The sequence below is a fragment of the Falco rusticolus genome, chromosome 14 (genome assembly GCF_015220075.1).
Source record: "Falco rusticolus isolate bFalRus1 chromosome 14, bFalRus1.pri, whole genome shotgun sequence".
Lineage (NCBI taxonomy): Eukaryota > Metazoa > Chordata > Aves > Falconiformes > Falconidae > Falco > Falco rusticolus.
The window spans coordinates 4,487,181-4,511,749 of NC_051200.1; the positions used below are offsets into that span (position 1 = coordinate 4,487,181).

At 39.6% G+C, this 24,569-nt stretch overlaps 1 protein-coding gene across 7 annotated transcripts in view; it reads left to right on the forward strand.

Annotated features, from left to right (window-relative positions):
• The window catches only part of AMMECR1 (AMMECR nuclear protein 1), an 88,998-nt gene that overhangs the window by 44,738 nt on the left and 19,691 nt on the right, over nucleotides 1–24,569 (forward strand). For all 7 annotated transcript variants that reach the window (XR_005107411.1, XR_005107412.1, XM_037407712.1 and 4 more), the window contains one exon: nucleotides 18,148–18,262. Coding sequence is in view for 5 of the 7 variants with exons in the window: in XM_037407712.1 (XP_037263609.1) it covers nucleotides 18,148–18,262 (115 nt within the window). In the remaining 2 variants the exon portion in view is untranslated. The remainder of the gene's footprint in view (nucleotides 1–18,147; nucleotides 18,263–24,569) is intronic.

Consider the following 24,569-nt stretch of genomic DNA (forward strand, 5'->3'; position numbering starts at 1 on the left):
GGAAATCTAGGAAAAACAGGATCTTAGAATTGAAAATGATTACAAAATTGCTAGATCTGTATAAAGTGGCTCAGTGACGTTTGGAGGGGGTTTTGCTGAGATTGTCGGAAGTCTGAGGTCTCAGCAGTAGAATTTGGTATAACTGAGGAAACTGTCCAGAATTAAAATACTTATTTCATCATCTTATTTTTAAAAAACATGCATTAAAAATTGGGAATTTCAAAAATACGCTTCTCCATGAAATGCATGCTTTGAAAAAGCCATGATAAGCAAAATAACTTGCATTAGCTGATGTAATTTGTGGTATCCTGAATAAATCAGATATTCTTGAAATTTGAATATGAATGAGTAACTGGGGACATCCGGCAGTTACTTGGACTTCCCAGATGCGTTTCAGGGAGGAACCATGTCATTTGTGACTCTGGTCTTTCCCACGATGCTTTTGCATTTCATGTTCTTCCCACACAGTCTCCCTCTGTTATGCTGAGAAAATGGTGCACACCCTGTAGGTTCAAAGACGGAGCTGTAGCAGAGTTGAAACACTAGTCTGGTTGAAAGTCAGATTTGTATTTGTCTTTGAATATTACTTGACATAAGTATTTGGGAGGGAGAGTGGAGTCAAGGGAACTGGCTGCCCTGGTTTTCTGAGCAAAGCTCTACATCACCCTAACTCTCACTTTTCTGTTACAAGTGGGGGTAGTTGTTGGTACTCCATGACTTGTGGTCAACTTTTTCGGTTTTTTGGTATGATACTCTTAAAGGGAACTTCTTCAAAACATTTCCTAGAATTCTTTTAGAATGAAGTCTGCTTTCATTTGAGACTTTTGGGGACTTGTTGGCACCTGAAGCACTACAAAAATACACAGGGTTGTGGGCCAATGCTGGAGAATCCCAGGCAGGACTGTGTGGTGGCACAGCAGAGAGGTGTGGATGACGTGTGTCTTGGAGCACTGGTGTTTTAAAGAAGGTTTGCCTATTTGGAAACTCTTAGCTAGGACAGGATGGAAGAAGTTGGCGTAGAAGTTACCTGCTTCTGGGCAAGTTTCTCTCTCTGGCTATTCCCAGTGTAGCAGTAGTAGATGTTTGGTTTTAATATGGAATAAGGGAAGTTTCCCACAACTTTATTGCTGAGGTGGGGCAGATGGAGAAAACTTCCCAGTGCACATACTGGCCAGTGCTGACATGTGCTGAATGCGAGAAGGGTGTTAACATTGTTTGCCCCTCACTTCCTAAGGCACTGGAAATTGAGGTGCAGCAGGATTATACTAGATGCATTGCCCAGTAGAAGTTAAAACTTAAAGGCTTTAGGTGGCTCAAGGAGCTAATTTTTGGTGAGATCTACTGTTTTAATACAAGTTATCAGGGATTAAACGAGGTCAAAGGAAAAAGAATTGCCTCTTATGCTTATAAGCTGTTAAAATCTTTAAACTCTGCAGCTTTGTGTGGGAGGCACTGTGGGAAAGGAGTCTCAATTAAAGTTTTCAGTCTGTCAGCACCTCCTCCATTTAGGTGTTTTCAGATGCTTCCTTTTAAGACTGTATAAAGAAGAAATAGCACGAACTGGGTGTGGGGGACCAGGCTCCAAAAGCCCTCGTTATCTCTGTTCACTTTAACACAAAGATGTTGAAGCTTTTGAAATCGAACGTGCCATTTTCCACAGACCAGAGTAATGAGAATTAAAATGCTTTTGTAAACTGTAGCAGAATTTTCTGATATTTTTAAATAGTACCCAAAGATACCTGGTTCTAAAAATCATCCCTGTTGACACCAGGAAGAGAGAAGTTGTGTCCTTTACAGAGCTGTACAGTCGAGAAAAGCTCTTGGAAGAAGAAGCAGTGTATTCACCCCTGGTGGGACATAAGCAACCATCTGACGTGCTGACGAATGTCTGAAGACATCTAAGCCTAAACATACTTCAGCTTCTGAGGTAGCCTGAAAGTCTTACAAGCCCTAGCACTGTGCTGTTTCAGCTCACATCGTAGATGTATTTCTGGGCATGTGATCTTGCAGGGGGGATGTGGAGACAGGGGAAAGTTGACCTGTTTTGCATTTCATCATTTAAAACCAACCAGTTTTACTGTTCATTTGATGCATTGTAGGATTGAATGTATACTTACCTGAAAATAACCATATTTTTTTTCTAACATGATCTAAAAATTAGTATTTGGGACAAAAGCACTCCAGATTTGTTTCTTCCCTTTGAATTGTTGATGTACTTTGCAAATTCTACCATTTTCAGCTGTACTCCGTAAAAGTGTAGGAAATTATATATACACTCCATACAAGTGTATATTGGTGATAGCCTTTATTTTTGAAACAGAAGTTGAACATCCTTTGATTTCTTAGCTCTGCAAATGACAATGCAGCGATAGTTTACATAGCATCTAGTGCTGTGAAAGTATGCAAATAAACAGCGCCTTAGAAATACTTGATGTAGATCCAAAAAAAATTTCTAACCTCACAAATTCCTACTTTATGTGAATTTTCAGAACTTTAATGAAAACTTCTCTAAATATAGTTGTAACTAACCCACAGAGAATAGCTTTTTGACCATGGTGGAGAATAGCTTTTTTTGACCATCAATACCAATTTCAATAGGACTGGTAACACTTGATTCTTAAAGCAAGAATATTGGGGTGGTGGGGGTGGGAAATGGTGACATGTGCCTGTGTTTAAAACATATTAAACGTGGTTAGCTCACATGCTTACATTTAGGTTTGCTTTTCCAATGCAATAGTAGAATTTTTGGGGGTTGTTTTTTTTTTTAGTGCAGATTAATAAAGGGTTAATAGGCAAGCAGTCTCTCACACTGGAGAACTCCAGTATATAACTAGCTCCAGTATATAACTAACTCCCACCAGAACTTGGGGGACTTGTACAGATGTTAAGGAGCGCTCTGATCAGCCTGAGCACAGCTCTTGGGAACTTCCCCATCTGGCAGAAGCTGCAGCCCCCAGCTTCATTCAAAAGGGCCCTTGTGACAATGGCGAGTGCTAATGGTTGGGTAAGGCAGTACAAGAAATCAGGTATATCAGGCTTTTACCAGCAAGGAAATGTAACTTTAATTGAATAATGTTACGCCTTTTTATTTTTACTGAAATTTTCAGTTGAGTAAATTTTACTTTGTTTTCATTTGGTTTGATTTGACAGGGGAAAAGACAAGCTCGTGGTTATTTGAACAGTACAACTTTTTGATACTTCCAGTTCAAGTAATTCTAATGACTTATAATTTATAATACCACAAACTGACATAGGTCCCAGGCTACCTGTAACATAAAATTAAGTTGGCACTTTAGATACCAGCCTAATTGCCAGTAATGTTTTCAGTGTTTTATTCATAAACAAATGCCAGATTAGAAATACATTTCACACTGGTACATTCAAACCGTATTTCTCAATTTAGAAGACTACTCATTTTTCCTCTATGAGTAAAGTTGCTAAAGCAAATGATGTAGAATATAAATATACTATGTAATAAAATGTTGCAAGTAATTATTTTTCTTCAAACATTGGCTTATATCCCATTCAACTGACATGTCAACGTAAAGCCAGAAATGTTTAAAGCCAAAATATAATTTGACTCAACTGTATGAAAGCTGAGATTTGAATGTCCTGCAGTTAGAAAAAGTTCTGTGCATAAGTACATTTTCAACAGCTTCAATTCTTATGAAGGACATTTAAAAGAGCTTCTTCAGATAACTCCGGGCCAGTTACTTTCAGGTGCTGTTGTTAAAGCTCCACAGATAGCCTGTTGGTTTTGCCATGAAGAAAAAGTGCTTGTTATATTTATAAACACAAAGAAGGGAAAGGGGAAATGTAATTTTAAAATAACTGAAAGGTCATAGCAACCTTAGTCCTCCAACAGGGCATCGCTGCTTTTCACCAGAAATATTTTTACATGTTCTGTCAAGAAATTGAGGCTGGTGTTGTTTCTGTTCCCAGAAGCTTCTACACAATTTGCAAGCTGGTTAGATGGCCCTTTCTCATCTGTGCTGAGGATGCATTCTGCAGTTTGCTCACTTAGCTACAGAGAGGCTTTTTTTCCTTTGACCTAGACTGCTAATCCCTCATTGCAAAGAGCAGCAGCTGTGCTTTGTCTGTGGAGGTCTCTGCACCCTATGCAGCCTCGGTGGTTAGAGCAACCCCCGCTCTGTGTGTTCTGCTTTTTCAATTACTGAAAGGATGACTTTTCTGTTTTCTTGATCAGACGGCCCTCTTCAGGTTTGTGGAAGTCTACAGCGCATGAAATTCTGCTCCCCACTCCCTGCTTCCCCCTCTCAAAAAAAAACACCCAACAACCAGCAAGGGGAGGGAGGGGGGAGAGTAGGTTTCCAAGAATATGTACAATTTCGTAAAACTGTTCGACTAAAGCGTTCCTGACATTCAGGAGGTGAGACGTTTCTGAGTTGCTTTTTAGAAAAGTGATGAAACCTATTTCTGTTTACATATTAAACACTTTTGAAACGAGTATTGAAGTGTAGGTCTAATGGTTATAGTTACGATTTTCTGTGTGTCCATGTTATGTCCTCATTTAACACTGAATAATCAGGCTTGGGTTGCTCTTGGTGTCCTTTCCTGAGTTAAGCATACGTAGCAGTGCAAGATGCTGGTGGCAGTGAAAAGCACAGTTAACGCAAGGACGGAACAGTCGTTGCTGGTTTGGGCTGCAGCGCGGTGAATGGCAGAACTGCCGCCTTCAGAGGGGGAAGCAGTCGAGCTATAGTTTCCCTAAGAGGAGGTGATGTACAATCTCTAATTAGTAAGCACAAATTTCACATTTCAGTTCATCTCCTAGCCAAATATTCATGTTTATACTTTCATGTTTTGTAATAATTGTTGTTCTGTAGCTGAGCGGGATTTTCAAATACATGTAGTACTGTTGAGGTAAATGCATTCCATGAATACTTGAGCTGTAGGTTTTGAGGCTATAGACAGATGTAGCCTAACCAGAACCTTTTGCCTCTTCTTAATTTCACAGTTTCATTTTCATTCTACTTCGGCTGGGTTTATTTGCTACTTAAAACCTGGTTTAGAGTGGAAAACGTACAGCACGACAGCTGGCAGACTTGGAACTGAGGGTGCTGTTTAGCTGAGCATGCAAAGGTTCTGCTGCTCGGGCACGGTGACCTTGGGCACGGTGACTTGGGAGTGCCGCATCCAGTCACTCCTGCAAGCTGAGGAAGTTGCAGGTGGCACTGAATGTGCCACCTCAAGTAGACAGAATTGTGATGGAAAACTAGAAGGAATAAAGGGCTGAAATGGTGACCTGCTCTCATGAGAGAAAGTAGCAGAGTTACTAAAAGGAGAATAAGAAGGTGGCTTACAGGCAACTTTTTTGTGTGTGGAAGACCAAGGGAAGGAAATGCAGGAAGCAAAGCTCCCGGTGGTATAGAATGTGTTTATATATCTAAAACACTCAATTTTTTTTAATGAGTGATTTGTAGAGGTATTGAACAATCGCAGCTTAATCTGTTAATGAGATTCATGTATGAAATAAAAACCTACACATGCACAAAATTAATGGGAAAAAAATGTTGAGAAGCCTTATTGGTTGCTGTAAGTAAGGAATTAAGTTTTGTCCTGATGCAGCAATTCTCATGTCTGCATGCTGGGATGGCTTCATGATAGCAGGATTGTCTGGAAACTGAAATTGTCATGAAATAAGGAGTGGCTATTTCTTTCCCTGAGGTCTTGTTATCTACACACAAGGGCATTCATCTTGTGCCCGTCTTTTTTACTATATTTATAAAAACACAGAGAATTAGTAAGATGCCGTGAGCTCATGCACCAGCCTTTACACTCAGCACTCAGATTTGCATCTCTTTGCAGATGTACTCGCAGTATGTGTAAGAGATTGCACTTAGATAAAAACCAGCTGGTTTAAGCGTAATCCAAGATGAGTTGCAATATTGATGAAACGCGTATCTTGGGAAACAAGCCAGGATGTTATTCAGTGCCCTGTATCATGAGTGGTCATATTCCAGTCTGTAAGGCAGCATGGACCTTGGGTTATTCTCAGCTTAGGCACTTGCTCAAGAATTTTAAGACTGCATTCCGTCCCGTTTCATTTCACTTATCAGGCTACATTCATCAATACCTTCATATTTCATAATATTTTATTGTCTTAATCTCTTTCTATGAAACATTTAATGTAACACCTCAAGTAAGTGAATATGTTCTTTTTCCTTCTCAATGCAGTTATTGCATATTCTACCATGCCTTTTGCTTTCCTTATTGTGGTTTCAAATGATCATAAGCCGATCATAGAATAGCTTCTGTATTTGTGACAAACAATGTCAAAACTGAGCTTAATTGTAAAATGCCATCCCCAGTATTCACTGTCTTGGTTGTTTTTAAAGTGAATCATATTGGTAACTAATAAAAATTCAACGAAGTTGTATTTTTATCTAAAAATACAGTTTATAGTATTTCTGCTGACAAAAGAAGTATTGAGAAAATGCAGTACTTTTTTTTATATTTTTTTTTCCCCTCCAGACTTCCAACAGTATAATAAAACTAAACCCTTTTTACAAGCTGCAGGAAATCGAACATATAAATGTTCAAATTCTGTTCATGTATTTATATATTACTGCATTGCTGAGACGTTGAGGCACATATGTTTCCATATGTGTTTAAAATGAGGCTTTTAAAAGTTCGTAAAGAATTAAAAATATTTCATGTTAACTTGTTTATTTTAAAATTATGGCTTGAATGCACCTTTAGAGGGGAGTAACACTTTGTGAATTGTTTAAATGAGGGTTGAATTCAGCAATGAAGTTACCTTTAAGATTTTTGTCTTGACTTCACTGTCTGTTTTGGGGCAAAACAGTGATCTTGGGTCAATATTGAGAAACTTGCTGGAGATCTAAAGAATTCTAGAGACTTCTTTTTATGCTCGTAGGGATTTGAGTGGTTAGCCTTGCTCAAGCTGTACAGTTCTAAATGTAATTGAGCAGTTCATTTTTGTTAATTATCTAAACTTTGCCATCTGCTGGAGAGCCTTTTAGTGACATTATAATTTAGTCCAGTTGGAGCTCAGTTAGAGTTTTCTGACTAGTCTGTTATCATGTGTTCACCAAACAAAAACCTACACACCAAACCCTGGTCAGTTTTGTCATTCAGTTTTTAAATAAGCATCTGGCATGACTTGACTGTGACAAGCTTACTGTGTTATGTTGGGAGATTGTTTTAAGCTCAGTGGGTTTGCTTTTTATGTATCAAACCAGGATATTTCCATGGCAATTGACACCTTTCAGCTCCCTGAATGTTTGCATGAGTATGACACAAAAGTTGTCACGCCTTTTTGAATTCCATTGTCCTCATTTATCCCAGCATGATGATGGATGCGGGGAGGGGTGAGGGACAATACCGGGAGAAGACAGAAAAGAAGCTGCCACCTACAAAGAAACTAGTGCCTGCAGCAGGCAGCTGCTTTACCTTATGTTCCCCTGGAGTCAGAAAATACCGTTGGAGGTCTGTGCTGAGCAAGGCACGGTGCAGGCAACTGTTGTGCATGGGTATTCCAGGCTGACTTTGTTCAGTTCTGGAAGTACGAAGTGTATGGAAGGTGGTGGTTATAGCTCTTCTGCTACACCTGGGAAATGCGCGGGGATTGCACGCTTTGTGTTGTGATTTGCTGTAAGCCAGACCCCTCGTGATGTGAACACTTTGGATTCAGCACACCTTTGGGAAGGCATACCTCTGAACTGTTACTGAAGCTCTACTACATCTTAAAGTTAGATTAATTTGACATTTATTTCCCCCCACCCCCACCCCCCAGTGCCATAGGGCATATTGGATAGTAATGCAAAATGATCCCCCCCCACCCTGCAGGATTAAACCATATGACAAAAATGCAGTCTTTAACTTGTTTGCTCTTTCTTCACATGCAAGGAGAAAAGCAAGCCCTTTAGAACCACAAAAGCAATATAGTGTGAGATTTCTGGCTTCAGGAAACAGTAAGGAAGTTGAAGCCATAGAAACTTGACTCTTATTAATGTAATCAGGAACCTACAGTATTACTGTGTGGATGTTTTTAGTTCTGACTGCGCTATATTTTCTGGTGGGAGCAGATTGCAGGAGCTGCAACTTCTGTAATCATACTTTTCCATTTGAAGGCCGTAACAGCACATACACAAATTCTCCTAAACTTTAAGGACCTCTCCATACAAGCCTTAGTTATTTCCTTGATACGTTGTAGCAGTAAGGAAGAGAAATGAATTTCAGGCATTATAGCCACACACTGTAACACTGTGGTGGCATAACGATCAACTGGGTTTACTTGGAAGAATGCAGAGTGCGATGGAATATTTCTCTGGGTAATTGTCAGAGCAGTATAAAACCCATCTTTTTTCTGCTAAAAAGCTCTGTTTAAATTTATGGAAGCCTTAGCTTTTACAGCTTCCATGGTTATGAGTTTTGGTTTTTTTCCCTCACGAGAAATTTCATAATGGTAAGTGAGGAGTTTGATCATTTTTATCTGGTGTGTGCATAAGACTGACGGACCCGGCTGAAGAACCAGCAGTAGTTAAAGCTCCAGAAGTTTCAGACAGTGGTCATACAGGTCACATCAGCTCTGTGTCTTAACGGATCCTCAACATTGACGGCAGCAGGTTCCCCGAGAAGCATCCCAGACCGTGTCAGTCATTCCATGCATGCTGTGGAGTTGAACTCTGTGTGTACCTGAGTCAGGATAGCCAGAGTAAGAAGTCAAGGTTAAAATACGGATTTGTCTGGAAATGTTAAGTATCCCAAGAAATATTCTCGAAATACTTCTTTTGTTGATTTAAATAACTGGTGAACTTGTGTGCGGAAAAACAACAAGGTCCGAGAACCTTATCAGCAGTACCAGTACGGTTTGCTGTTTAATTGTGTGTATGGGTGGCACAGTCCATGCATGCACGCACGCACACAAAATCACTATTAAGAATATAACTGACGCCATTAAATAATTTTCCATTTATGACTGCAGTCAGTATCAATCTTGATATGTATTAAAGATATTTTTTTAACATTTCCGTAACCTTTTGCCTGTGCACTGTGCTTGTGCTGCCCTAACTGGCAGTGATCAGGAAGCAGTTGAATCAGTATATCCTAATTGTCTCTGTTCAGGTTTCAGGAGTACTCCAAACAAAATACCCAAGTTATGGTTTTTCCCCTCATGTATTTGTCTAATATTTAAGTTAATTTTTTTTTAAATACGTCTTTCAAGAAATTGCAGATCGACAATGAAGTGTTGACAAAAATCTGATTCACAACCATAAACATGTACCAGTTTTAGCACAGTTTTTGTGAACTTCTAAAATGACTTCCCCCCCTGCCCCCCCCCCCAGCATTCTTCTTGACAGTAGTCCCATTAAGCAGGACTGTTAAGGTTTTGCTGGGTTCTGTCATCACCAGCAACAGCCACTTTGTTTCATTCCAGACCATGAACCATCCTGGCGTGTTTTGCACAGCACCAGTATTAGCGCACAGCACAGCTGGGCATCTGCCATGGTATACAGAGGTGGTGGCATCCCGAGCTGGGAATTACCCTGCATTGTCCTGCAGGAGGCTGCAGCGCTGGTTCGGAGCCTTGCTATTTTATTTTTTTATACTTTTTTAGCATTTCTAAGACATAGATGAATAATTTTAACAATGAAGAAGTTTAGGTGTCTTGGCTGTAGCAAACTCTCTCAAGATGAAGGTTTTAGATCTTTTGACACCTGAATCAAAAAAAAGAAAGGCTTGGAAATGTCCTTGTCCCTGTTGCCACTGTTACTGACTGGGAGAGGAGCTCAGGAACGTTGAAGAGAGTGAACGATGGTTTCTCTCTCCTTCGTAGATAGTTTGCCTTTTGCCCAGAGGTGGTTTTTTCCTTGTTACTCAGCAATTTGAAAATGGTAATAAAAACTTGGTGTATTGGTTTGTCCTTCCAGGGTATTGTAACAACCTGAAGTGTTCTCTCAGGAAAATGTTTGAAATGGAACACTGTAAACTTTTTGTTATCTTTCCGTTTCTTCCTTTGCTCTGAATAGATGCTATGTATTTTTTTTAATCAATGCATTATATTGTTACACCATCTGCAAGAAGTCTGACTATCCAATACTGCAGTGTTGTTTAAATTTGTTGGTATTTTTTTTTTGTTTAAAAGCTGAATGACTCTTGGTAAATTCAAACCAGCCAGATGTGTTTGCTGGCTTAGTGTATTGTGTCCTGTAACTGCAGCCTTGCCGATATTAATCAGTTAACAATTTCCACACTGCTAACGGTTTCCACACTTGCTAGAGAGTTAAGGCGTTATGCAGGACATATAGACAGCTTATTTTAGGCACCTCTGCCTTGAAAGAGAGACCTGATTGTCTTACGTAGTCAATGAATGGAGGTGGCCTTTTCTGATGAGCCTTTCTAAACAATTTACGTACGTGTTCAGAGTTGTCTTCTAGAGGCATGGCAGTCAGCATCAGAATATTCCTTCTTCGTATTAAAGGTCTGAATCCAGACAGAGATTGGGAGAGAGGGTTTCTGGCATACTTCAGTTTTGTGGTGTTAAAAAAAAATTGATTGAAGAGCCAAAATGCCAGATCAAGACTTTATTTCTCCCACATGAAACGCTGTTGCCGTTACCTGCTGCACTGCGCTAGCAGAATAGGCTAAGAACTTCAGAGAAGTATTTCTGTGCCAAATGTCAACAAGTCTGTCTTTTTTTACCCTGTGACTGCCACTTAGCAACATAATGTGCAGGAAGCATAAATGTTGTTCTTTCCCTTTCTGTCTCCCAAATGTAAGGGAGGGTTCAGGAAAAACACGTCATTCACAGTTGTTTTGTTTCCTGGAAATTTTTCCAGTCTGACCAAAATGAAAAGAAAAAGACAATATAAATACATTCTTTTTCCTTGCATTCAAGTGATTTGATGATGCATGTAAATCATGCCTTGAAATCGCCATTTCAGTTAGCAAAACTCTGCTGGTCGTAAATAAAAGTTGTTAGAAGGCTGTCATGTGGGTCGTGTTAGGCTGGCTGATCTCCTATGCTGAAAGCTAGGAGAGGTTTTTTCATCGTAATTTCACTTTCTGAAGAAGAGCATACTCTGCCCTGTTATTCTGGCTTAAAAATTAATTGCATATCGTGACTTGGAAGCTCCTAGTTCTTTCTGGTCTCTGCCAAACCGAGCTATGATAGCTGATTTTCATTCGGAAAATACTGGTGATCCGCTGAAGTGTTCCTTAATTTCTTCCTATTGAAATTACTGAATGAAAAAGTAAAACTCTTTAACTAACTTCACTGATCAGTAACCCGGCAATGGAAATATTGACGTTTGGTTTTTTTTCCTGAAACCCTGGCACAAAGTATCTCCTGTTGCTCTCACCCCTCTTTGCTGTTATCTAAAATCCAGTGAGTTTGCCTCTCACTAACTTCAGGATGTTTTTAATTAATTGAAGAAGACTAGTGAGGCCCTTTGGGCTCAGTTTATTGACACAGAGCCACTTCGTTGAGCACATTTGCTGGGGTAATGCTGCTAAAGCAGATTTCACTCCATGAAAGAATCAATCTCGGAGTTACCTTTAGTGAGCTAACTGGAGAAGGCTGTTCAGAGCAGACAGGGTTTAAGTAACAGTAGTGCCTAGGTACTGTTTATCAGAAGAGGGTAATAGTTTGCAAAACGAGCTCTTTAGCCTATTTTTTCATAACTGTACTGATGATATCTGAAGAATTGTTTAGATGCCAGAAAATTCTGGTTTGGTTTTGCTGTGTTCAGTATCGGAAAATGGTTACGAGAAAATTGCCTATAGCAGAGCGAACTGAAAAAGTAATGGGAAATATATTTTTTTCCAATTTGATTAATTTGCTTAAATTTATCAGTTCTATTTTGATTAATCCTCTGGGAGCTGTGTTTCTACATGGTAGGCTGAGCAGATTGTGAAAGAGGCTGTCACAAAAAGTAGATTTCAGGAGTCGGGGATCTTGGATTCTATTCTTGATTCTGTCACTGACTCACTGTGCAAGCCTCCTAAATGGCGTGAGTCATTTAATGTCTCTGCCTCATTTACACTTCCTATAAAAGTGAGTATTACTGATACCATGCCCCGTGTTTGACAGCATCCTTTGCATCTCCTTCCCCTGTGTTTAAGCCCCCGAAGTAATTTACAGTAATGTAAAAAATGGTATCCAAATTTGCCTAAACTCTTAATCTAGTTTGGGGGTCTGTAGATGTGACTGTCCCCAAAAAAGAGGCTTAGTGAGAAATTTCATTGTTAATAATTTGTTACTAAATAGCAAACAATAAAATTTTAAGAACACAATTTGTTTAGTACCTTCGTTCATCTATACCTAAATCCTTCTTTACTATTTTTGATGCTTATATGCTCTCAGACTTTTTTAAAGGATCCTTTAAACTCAATCACAAAGATTTTCAGTCACTTCTAAAGTGAGTAATGTAGCTCTGTTACTACTTCTTTATTTCCCCAATTTGTGTCCTACTGTTTGCTACCCATCTGCTGCATTGCATATAAGAGCCATAGGTTTTTAAAGACTGAAGCTGACTTTTTTTGGTTTTTAAAACATTTTTATAGCCTACAGAAATTACAAATGAACAACCCAATGATGTATTGCATTTTGGTTCACCTGCTAATATTATTATTTCAGATGATTCAGAGAGCTTCTCTGGTGGTATTTTCCAAAACCAAGATGTAGTCATAAGGAATATAAATTTTAATTTAATTTTTTTGCTAAACTTCATGCTGTTAGTTATGATAACTCAAAATACTTCAAACAATTTCCTTTTCTTTAAATATGTTCAGTGTCTTTAAAGTGTTTGCAAGCTTCTCTATATCCCAACTACAAGGAGGAATAGTACGTGGAAAATTTAATTATAGAAAACCATTTCTGGAGAGCTTATAGCCAAATAAACTTCATTTGAGGAGAAGCTGAGATTTGTATAGCATGGCTTAGCTGAAGAAAAACTGATAATTGAGTAACACTTTGTTTTGTTTTTTTGTTGACTGGCAATTACTTGATCTTAGTAGGACACCCAAGACTGCATAAATATTTAACTAGAAAGGCTGTGCGTGTGTGTGCATGCATTTTGTGTCTAAAAATAGCTTTCTTTGAACAGGATTCAATTTTGACTTTGCCTGCTTCGCTTGTAACATGGAGCAGAACTCCATGTGGAAAAACTAATGTCCTTTTATTGGCCAGCTAGAATTCCCCTTGCTTGGCACTGCTTCTTTTCAACTCCTCACTACCATGTACTTCCATTTAGTCAGCAGCGATATATGTAAATTAGTTCTGGGCATTAAGGAATGAAGAACAGATGGCTTAGAAAATGCTTTTTAAATTAGTATTTTTTTCTTTAAAAGATAGTTTTGAACTCTGTCTAATTTTTCCAGCTTATTTTACTAATCATTTCCAGTTACCCTTCTGTAATTCTAAGTTTAACAGAAAAATTGTGGAATTAATATTTTTTTAAACCTGGTATCTAATATGCTATGTTTTGTTCTGTAAGAACCCTGTTGTCTTTCTAATGGAAGAACTAACAGAAGAATCTGTCATTGAGTAAGACTGTAAAATCACATTCTAATACTACAAAAAGTAATACTTCTATCAGATAAACAGAACAGTCTCCTCTCTTAATCAGAAATGCCGACACTTAATTACACAGTGAATTTTCATTCTGAACAGCTCAGACCAGTAGCAAGCTTTTGAGGAAAACCAGCGTGTTACCTTGTCAGTATTTTATGATTGCTTTGAATTGGTCACCACGAGGCACATCAACATGACAAGTGAGGCAAAAGTCAGTTTCCATCCCTACGTCCTTGTAGAGCGTATGGAGCGTATGATCAGTGCCAGGCTGCTGCCTCTAGAAACTCTTCTTTCTTCCCAGAACAGGGACAACAAAAGTAAAAGCTCCTGCAAGCTTTTGTGCCCTCGGTAAGTGTTGGTATCTGCTGACACTTCTGAGGGTGATGCCAGTCCGTTAACCATGGAGAGCTTAGGGTTTGTACAATGTGGACAACTGCCAGTGAGGAATCTGCTGGATTCCATCCGCGTGTGCTACTGACAGCATCAGAACAGCCAGTGCATGGTGACCTACTCACTACCCACGGAGAGAAAGTTTAGGCTCGAAGATAACGGCGGAATTGTGAAGGGAAGCATCTAATGGCACAGGTCTCCTGCTAACTGAGCATTAAAAACTGCAAAAATGGAAACATTAACCTGTGAAGAGCTGATAGGGAGCAGGGCTGCTCTTAGGTCTGCCAGCGGTATCTGGAACTCACTTTAGAGTTTCAGCCGCGGTAGCGATAAGAGAATGTTTGAGGTGACCGATACTCTTAAGTGTCGCATACAGCACTTAAAAGGTGAATGTTTCCCAATTTTATAGTAGTATGTGATGCACTGAGATCAAACTTGTTAGGGCCGGGTTATGCAGTTTTAAGCTAGTTCTTCTAAAATTGGCATCAGGTATAATTGCTGGACTATGCATTAGCAGACAGAATGTTTCACATGCAGCTCACCAGCACAAACAGATCCTTTCTTGTTGGCATCTCCCTTTAGTATGGCTTCTTCCAACTGCTGATTGATTGTCAACTCGGATTTTCTCCAGGTAAATTTTTGGTTTACGTCTGTAACAACAGAGGCAAAGCTGTTTTAAAAGATGAAAAACAAATTGTAATACAGGGGTCTGGAGACGGGGAAGGGAGGAATAGAATGGCAGCAATGTTCTGTACTGACCGCTAAAGGTGGTGTCAGAGACTGATCCTCGATCTCTGATCTTGTTCTGCCTGATACCCCTCACCGTCAGCAGCAGGAGCCTTAACGCAGGATGCACACACACGCAGTGTGCAGTCACGGAGGTGCTGAGGGACAGTTTTGCAGCAGACTGGGAAGGTAACACAGCACCTAACAGTTCTGAAGGGACTAGGTATAGCTGAAATGGCACTGTCAGTGGATAAACAATATTTTAGTTATCATGAGGTGGTTATGTAAAAGAAGCTATTTGTGCCAGTGTCATGTTATTGAATAATGGAATTAGCCAGCTAAGCTTGCTAATAAGTGTGCGGTGTTGACTGCATTGCTCTGCTTTCCCTAAAACTGAAGTACTTTGCTGTATCTGCCTGAGGCTGTTGTGCCCTTGCGTGCCTTTCTGCTTCCACTCTGTTCATGTGGAGGTTTCGTATCTCACCTTTTTATCGATCTTCAAATTTGCCATGATTCACCCACCCTGTTTCACATTGTTATCTCAGCATTTGGGCAGGCCAGCTGAGATAGGGCTTACGCGTGCATTGGACGAGGTTTGTTTCTGAACAACTTAAAGTATGTTAAACTAAGGATGGTTTCTCATTTAGCAGCGCCGGTGCAGGAGATCTGAAGTGAGTGGGAATTTCCCCGAGACTTTTGCTGCTAACGTTACTGGGGTCAGGCTTAAACCCATAGTAGACAACCTTGGCCTCAAACAATTGAAATTCCCAACTGCATTTTGGCAGCTTCAGGGAGGGGAACTGAAAGTTAGATAAAAAACTAGTATCAGGTTGTCCAAAAAGAAATAATCTTTTTTTTGAAAGCTGTAAGTTCTTAAAATATGGGAAATGTTTTGCATGGTAAGATTGTTGCAGAAATTATGAAAAATGGGTTTAAACAGATATTGGCAATGTCCATGCATACAGTTGTTTCCTGAGGTAACTGAATTTGTTGTTTGTTAATGAAATAGTGCTTGTCTCTCTGGGTGCTTTTCCATAGTGTATTCAAATAGATCGGTTATATGATAGAAGTACAGCATACCTCAGGGAAATGAGAAATTTGCATATACACAAACTTGTAGTAGTAATGGATTCTAAGAGGATTGGGGTTTCTGAACATAATTTTTTATTTTTTACTAAAAGATGGGGTAAAACATCAAAAGTGCATATGCATGCACTTATTAAATAAACCCGTGAAGAGGTTTTAAGTGCAGAGATACCATCTCTGGCTCAAAATACCTAAGCTATAAACAACTGGATGCCTGGAGAGTGTTCCAGGGAAGTACCCCTGGATGTTTACAATGTTCTTATATCCATTTGTTCTGCTAGCTGCTCTTGGTTATTACTTAATACTAGGCTAGATGGACTTTGGTTTGAGCTGTCCCTGTCTTCAGAGTATCCTCCCATTACAGATATATCTATCTAACGATACATTAATTTTTTTCCTGCCATGTGGAGGGGTATGAGGGCTTATTAGCTGTCTGTATTTTTCTGTGTTGCTGCTGTTCTGTGGCTGTGTGAGTTGATCCCTGACGTTGCTCTGAAACGCTCGGCAGTAGAGGATGGTAACTTTGCCTGGTCCCCAGCAGTTCCAAAGCTAGCTTTGCAAATCCCATCCACAAAACCTTGGAGAATACCATCTTTTGATACATCTTCAGCAAAAGTCATTAGTTAAATATCACAGGCATTATGCTTTAAATCTCAGTAGTGTTCCTAGTTCTTCACTAGTCTACACAGGCCTGTCTATACTACATAAATGATAAAAGATTTATCTTGGCTAGTTACTGTCCCACATCCTTTGTCACATCTATGGCAACTTTACCTGGGGTTGCCTAGAACTACTCCTCAAAAATGGGTAGCATAGGCCTGCTAATTGTTACTTTATTATATAATGAATTTGTCTTCATAAATCTAAATTTCTGACCTATTTTGTAATATAAAAATACCAGAGCTTGGAGAAGGGCTTCTAGTCTATAAATTCCAATACTATGTTCTTTTTTGCAATTGTAGCATATCTGGGAAAACTCCTGCCTTCCCCCCCACCCCAGAAAAATAAAGGTTCTATTTCAGCTCTTCAGTGTGTGGTATTAATTCATGATGGGAAGCTATTTCTGGTTATACATACGATGATTTCCTTAAGATAAACTTTACATTTTTTTGCTTATGAATCTTTATTTGGTCTGCTTTATTGAAGTTACTCGACTTGATATATAAAACGGTGGTATTCGATGCAGAGACTTCAGCCATATTGTAAGCACATGGCCACGGCTGTAATTTTGTCAGCTAATGGCAACCACTGGCCGAATGCCAAGTAAAATGAGTAAGAATGATCTAATTGTTAGATGAAACAAGGAGCCACATGAAGAACTTGGTAGTACTTTAGTAAGTTTCTTAATCTTAAATTCTCTTTACTCATCAAAAGGCTCGGTTAGCAGATCACTGATTTTTTGGTTGTTGTTGTTGGAGATGAGCATGTTTGTATTCATATATGTCACATTTCAAACCTTAAGAGAATAAAAAACTATGAGATACCATACTCACTTTAACCTTCCCTTTTCCAATTTAACTGGTTCTTAACCACACTTATGCAAGTAGGATCAATTTAAAGATGTTTTCACTCGTGGTACTGCTTGCTGTCTGTTAACTGCTTCGTTTTTCAAAGCGTGCTGGAATGTGCACAGATAGCTCCTCGCTGTATTGAATTTTACCCCATTAGGTGTATGTTTGTCTATAGAATGACGCGTTAGCCTGAGGATTAGCTTAGCTGTTTGCAAGCTTCCCTGTTACTAATCATTCCATCTGCTTTGCAGAACATCTTCAAGTCCTGTAGGTTTGCAGGTCTGTAGAGCCCTTGGTTTTTACCTTTTTATATTCACCTATGCTAGTAAGCATGTATGTTATTCTTTTTTGGAGAATGTTCTGATTGTTTGCATTTTTTTTTCACTGAACAATTAAGTTCTACAGTTTGATTACTGTATTACGTGTTTGATTATTGCAGGCTATAGAATTTCCCCCTCTACTTCATGTTGTATAGTTTAATCCTTTTTGAAAGGGATTTACTAAATTGTAAGTGAAAGAGCTAGAGCTTTTGTAACTTTTTCCAAAAAAAATTCTGCCGCTTCATTAGTAAGATTGTCACAGTAGCAAAGTCAGCTCAGGAAGGAATGACCCTCAGAACACCTCCTGACTGGCCAGCCAAGAACTGAAACAAATGTCTAAGGAAAAAGTTGGGAATGTTGGTCAGTGTGTTGCACTGGCAGCTGGGTTATCAAACTGGTCATCATTTCATCAGGATTTTTTTGTCCTTTATACTTTTTAGTTGATTCATTAGGTCCTTGAACTTAAAAAACAACAACCACAAACCAAAAAAACCACCACCACGCAGACAAAAAAATCCTTTGAAATTCTTGTTTTGTCTTCTGTCTTCAACAGTGCCCTTAAAGATAGTCGTTTCCCCCCAATGACGAGGGATGAGCTGCCACGGCTTTTCTGCTCAGTGTCTCTACTCACTAACTTTGAAGATGTATGTGACTACATGGACTGGGAGGTAAGGATGTCAGATGTCTTTTAAGAAAATTACTTTGATATCATGAACATCTATGGCAGAAGCCACACCGTTTAAATTGTCTGCATAAATTTTGTGTAGTTGACACTGTTCTGCACTCTACACACCCTGTTTTGTGCATAGAATCAAAAGCCTCTTTGTGATAGAACTGTCATCTCCTTAAAAATCTGAGCCATGAAAATGGAATAAAGTTGTGTTCTTGCCCACTTTGGCACTCTGTGTGGTCTGCACAGCTGTGTTTATGCCTAAGACTCCATCAAGCAAGGTATTGTCTGAGTGACGGTGTCCTGAGACCTCTTTTGCAGCACAGCCAACTACAGAAACACAATAGATCAATCCATCGATTCTGGAAAAGAGGGTGCTCTGGTGTGAAAGTCTCGTGTGTGCTTCTGGAAGCACTGCAAGAAATGGCAACCCCAAACCAAGCTGCCTAATTTAGCAGGAGTGAGCTATTTATTGTTCGCAGCACCTTCTCTGCTTTCAGAGCAAGTGGCCTGCACAGACCCCACAAAGCCCTTCTATAATGAGGCCAAGTAAATCATCGCCCTTGGTTTTCTTTGCCACTTACACATGGAGCTGAATCTAAATTGTTAGGTTCTAGGAAACCTGCATGCGTTCTCTTGGAACAGCAGCGTAAAAGAAATTAGGAAGCAAATGCTGCTTTTAGAATTATTTCTGGGAAGCTCTACTGAAGGAAGTGTTATTCTGTATTCTGCTTTTTCCCAATTATTTGGTATTAGGCGCTTGCAAAAAAACAAGTTACTGGACTGGAGATGAACTTCTTATCTTGGTCAGTGTGACTGTTGTGTTGCTTTTTGAGTCTGTATCTGAGTGGACATAAAAATTTGAAATGGTCAGATATATGACGACAGGCATATTATAATGCCAGAGACACCACACAAGTTACAGTATTTCCCTTTAATAATGACTTAGCCCTACTAAATATTTATGATTTCTTAAGAGAAAAAGAGGCTTTCTATTGTATTCACACATAACAAATGTATATTGAACAGAAATTTCAGTTGTTGTTACAATGGTATGAGGCCCCACTGTGTCAGAATGGTGGTATCCAGCAGTAACCTCGGCATTATGAGTTTTTTCAGTAGCTGAAAATCTAATAAAAATGCATTTCCAGTTCAACTCGTAATGACAAGGGCTTCTTACCTTCTGATATGTAATTCTGAATGGGATGAATGAAAGTTTCCTTGGGAGTTTATCAGCATTTTCACCATAATCGGAATTATTCGGTTTTTTAATGTAATGTCAGACCAGAAATAAATCTCAGCTGAAACTCTGCATGCATTCTCAATAAGAACCATTTTTCAGAGAAGTAGTTTGTCTTGTCACTGAGCCATTAGAGTACTTTAAACAATGTTCTCAAGTAATCAAAACTATAGTGACTTTTAACACTAAACCAAGCTAAGGAGTCAAAATTAAAACTGGTAGAATTGTTTTGCTTTACTAGGTTGACTTCTGGTCATAATCAATGTGATGTTTTCAGTTTAATTTCATTTCTTACAGTTTATTAAAAATCAGACTACGAATACATTCAGAAAATGTATCTTTAAAAGTGTGATGTGCATAATGAAATAGCATTTAGCGCTCTTCATGTGGTAGTCTATATATATTAGAAGCTGTTTTAATCTCTCAATAATAAACTTCTAAGATTTTTAAATCTTAAAGAGAAGCTGAAACTAAAGCCTGAGTTCAAAAAAGCACTCTCCCTTGGAAAGGCTGGCTTTACCTTTGTTCCTTGGGAGGCTTCGGATTCATAACTCTAATTCTTGTTTGACACAAAGGAGGCTTTTACTTTCTGTGTCCTTTCTCTGTCTTGTGGCAGCATCCTTGAGGCTTTCACAGCAGTGTAAGCAAGCTGAATGCAGAACTGTAGTCCTGCTCAGTTCTGATTGATTTTATGGATTCTCATGATCCCTATTGGAAAGCCCTGACTTACGAGGGAAGAATGGAGCAGTCAAAAATACAATAACCTTTATGATATCCATTTGCTTAGTTGCTCTCCCCAGTTACATTTAAGGTGTTTTTAATGATAGGTTTTTAAAAACTTTAGAAAATTCCTAGGATTTCTAAGGAACGGTCACACAATAGGTTCCATGATTTGTTTGGGTTCTTTTCTTCTTTTTTTCCTGTAAGCTAAATGTGCTTCTCAAGTGATTGAATCATACATAGTCGTGGATGATCCACAAGCTTTCCATGCAGAAAGAGGCGGGGTGTATAAATATGAGAAAGATAAAATTTGTATTTGTTAGTCCTTAAAAGAATGATTCATCACTGATTGTGCCCCTGTGAGTGAGATGCTTATGTCATCCACGTTTCTTTTAAGGGAGCTGTAGTTACGGGTATTAATGGCAAAAGGATGTTTCAGGTTGTCTAGAGAATGATGTAAAGAGAGATTCTGCGTCTTTCATCTCGTGTGATGCTAGAGTCACCCTGAAAAATACCAGCCTGGTTAGGAGACCTTACTTCTGTAGGTACGCTACTGATGATCCCGTGGGAGCCAAACAGCAGTTTGCTGCCACGGTATTTCAAAATTGCCGATTTAGACAGCTCGCAGTGCTCTGGTGGCTTAGAGAGAAAGAAGATCTCTGAAGGCATGGCTCGGGAGTGGCTCCTGTGTCCTGAAGCAGAGTGATAGATCTTCTTTTCTCGGATTAATGAATTAACTTCCCAAACTAAATAAATCAATTTTTCAGTTGTAAAAAGCAACTCCTTGTTGTAAAAAGAAATCCTTTTGCAGCACAATCCTCAACCAGGTAAAGAGGAGACAGGAGTGAATTGACTGCTATTAGCTCCCATGTGTTTTCAAATTGCTGCCATTTTTACCTTTTATAAAAGTAACTAGGAGAAATTACACACCTTAAAAGGACAACTTCAATGCCATGGTTCATGAGAATGCTTCCCAAAACACAATTTAGCATCCTTGGTGTACATGACTTTATATGAATTGCAGTTCACTTTAGTAGCTGAACAGATGCAGAGCTCTGAAGTGAACACTGAGGTGTATGAACAGTTTCTTTGTTTCTGCTAGACAGAACCCACCAAATATTGCGGTGGTCCAGGTGCTGCTGGGGTGGTTTCACAGCCTTTCTGTCTCAAAGAACCGGGCAACATGAGAAACTCTTTAAGATATGTTTCGGGGTTTTTTTTAATAGTACTGCTCTGTTATTAAAGATCAGATATCAAAGAACTACCTGGGAGACAAGTCATAAAGACCAATTGCTTTTAAACACATTTGATATTATTAGCAGTCATGCCTTTCCTGCATAAACTCAGCTTTATCTACGCTTCCATTCTCTTGATATGTCCTTCTACAAGGTCCTTTTTTTTCCTGCAGAAATTTGAATTCCTGCCTCAGAATACTTCCAGTTTTGCTGTTGATTCTTAATGCAGATATTTTTGCATCTCATGTTGCACTGAGAACTGTGTTTGTCGTTGGCAGCACCCTGAAAGAAGGAACGTAGGAGAGTTTGAATAGATCTCTGTGAAGTATTGTGGCTTTCGGTCCTTTAGAGGCAACTTCTGTTTGGTTTGTGAAGCTTGTAAGTCTGTGATTTGGGCCTGTGCTCAGCGGGTGCTGCGAGTGGATTCAGATCCCAGAACGGCATATCTAAGGGGTGATCATGTCATAGGTCTTGCAGTTCCAGCTTTGGTGCTACAGGCTCTGCCTGCTTGACAGGCTGTGGCTGCACATACATTAATAATTTGCCATTTTAAGTGTATCCCCTGCTTGCTTTTTTTCCTAGAAATACAGAAGAGTGACGTGCCTCTACTCATTTACACTGTATTTCACGTTACAGCAAATGAGCAGTTTTAATTTATCTTCTCGTTACTTAAGAGTCTGTGGGGTTTTTTTCTAGAAGGTAAAACCTGTCGTGCTAATTCAGACCCTCTCCTCATTTTTTTTTATTAAACATCATAGGACATTATGATTGTAATTATAGTAAGAAACTTTTTGGAAGACATTATTGTAATTCCAGCAGGGTAATAAATAACTGGGATTGACCAGCAGCTTTTCCTTGAAATACTTTGAAAGAGACCTTTGTCCTGGAGTTGCTGTTCTTCAGTAAAGTAAAACCTGCAGAATTGTACATGCTTGATATGTCGATACAAAAGGCCTTCAGCCTGTGTGCACTGGTTTAAATATTAGCGTAAATAGTTGTAGCCAATAATGTTGACTGAAAGGTGTCTTTTCATTGTTGACAAAGTTAGTACATTTAAGAGGCGTGGGAATTCTTTCCTTCCTGCAAGTGCAGCAGCACCAGCAGCTCTTGCAATTTATGTTCCTTAGAATGGGGAAGAAAGAGTCTTGAGCTCAATATTTTATTCTCTTTGGACAATATTCAGTGATTCCGTGTATGTAAATAAATGATTCATTAAAAAAAGAATGCTTGTCATGGAAAGAAGACCTCCTGAGTAGTCTTTTGCCGCCGTTGTTAAATCAGAATGTAATATTTAAGCTCTGCTAAAGATGATCAGAAACAAGCCAACATATTTGTGGCTAAAAGGCTGTAGAATTCAGCTAGGAAAAAGTGGGGTCAGCATCCATGTGACACGTTCTCCATTTCCAGACAAGGTTACACAGCTCTTGCCATAGCTCTGCTGAGGTAAATAAAGGGGAAGGTCACTGCACTGCGTGGTGTCAAAAGCTGTACAAGTTACAGACCAGCTTTTCTGTCTGAAAATGTTTATCACTCGCTGCTGTTCAAAGATGAAGCAGCCAAACCGTAAGGCAGCAGCAGGAGAAGCCATAACCAGAACAGCCCGTGTGGTTCACCAGGTGGTTGCGTGCCCGCTTGTACGGGGAGAACTGGGAGGCAGCCGGCGGGGTTTGCCACGGTTGGACCAGCTGTACTGGTGGCAAGGGGTGCTCAGCGAGGGGTGCTCAGCGATCGAGCCGCTCTGGCCTTGTGAGGGGGAGAGCAGCAAGTAGTGAGCATAAGGAGTGGGCAGGTGCGTGGAGGTGTGCTGCTCCAGCTCGGTGGATTCTTCCTCACAGATTCTTTGTTGTCTGCTTTAATGTGTTTCTGAAAAAAAATGTTTACAATGATTTTATCTTAAATTAATTAGTGATAATTGCATGCAAACCTCTTACAGATTGCAGTGCTGTAGATAAAACTGAACAGAATGATTATTTGCTGATAATTTACTCCACAGTGGACTAGAAGCTTAAATTTTAGCAAGGCTTGATGTTGCGGATGCTTCTCTGAATTCCATGTGGATAGTCCTATGAGCCTGACGTTGTTGCAGTGTGGTTGGAGAGTCAGGACCAGAGGCCCAGGTTTGTGAACTGTGTTTGGAACTTTGAATCAGAACAGCTGGACGTGAGGTTGCTTGAATGTTGGTTTTGGAACAATTTTTTCTTAGCCCAACTGAGACAGATATAGAGAGGTATTACGAGTAATAATCTAGCAAGTGCCAGAAGCACTTGGCAAAACAATAAATGTGGCATGTGCGTGTTTTGCCCATACTGAGATGTTCATAAATAAATGATTCATTAAAAGATGTGCGTTTAAATGAATGTGAATGTGTATAAATACCCAACAAAGTTTGCAGTTCTGTCAAGGGGACCTCAGAAGTAAAACAAAAATGTAGTTTAATGTAGCCCTTAGATTTAGTGAAAGGTCTGTGTTTTTTTCATTAAATACTGTCACTGGACCTAGTTTTAGGTAGCCTCTGGCCAGTTATACAGTGGCCAAAAGGCTGATATCCACAAGTACTGGACATACAGTATACAGTATTTCATGCTCTAAAGCCTTATGGAAATATTTCTGTTGGAGGAGGCTGGTTTGTTGCCTTGTGAAATCTCTTATCTCGCTTTCCCTCTCCAACAGCAACAGTTTAAATAGATTCCTATCCGTTGGGAGGCCGATACAGCAGTGCGCTGCCTTTTTGCAGCCGAGTGCCGTACCTGTGTAATCATTTCCCCAAGAAATGGTGACGGGCGAGACAGAAACTCCATCTGCAGAAGAAGATGGTTTGTTTTGTTTTCTCTGAACTGCACAGGCAGATGATGTTGTTCTCCCAAACCATGCCCTGTAGAGTGTCAAGTGTGTTAGTTTGAGCAGCATGCCAGTAGGCTTTGGTGAAGTGCTGTGCTGGTAGGGGAGCCAGCTCCAGCCCAGGTGATGCCTTCCAAATGTGCCCCCATCCCTTACCTCTGCTCCGTGAGAGGAATACTTGGGGACATTTCACAGGTTTTCCTCAATGCAGGCACGTTGATCTCGCTGAGGAAGGCAAAAACAAATTCCTAACTACAACCCGTGCCGGTTTT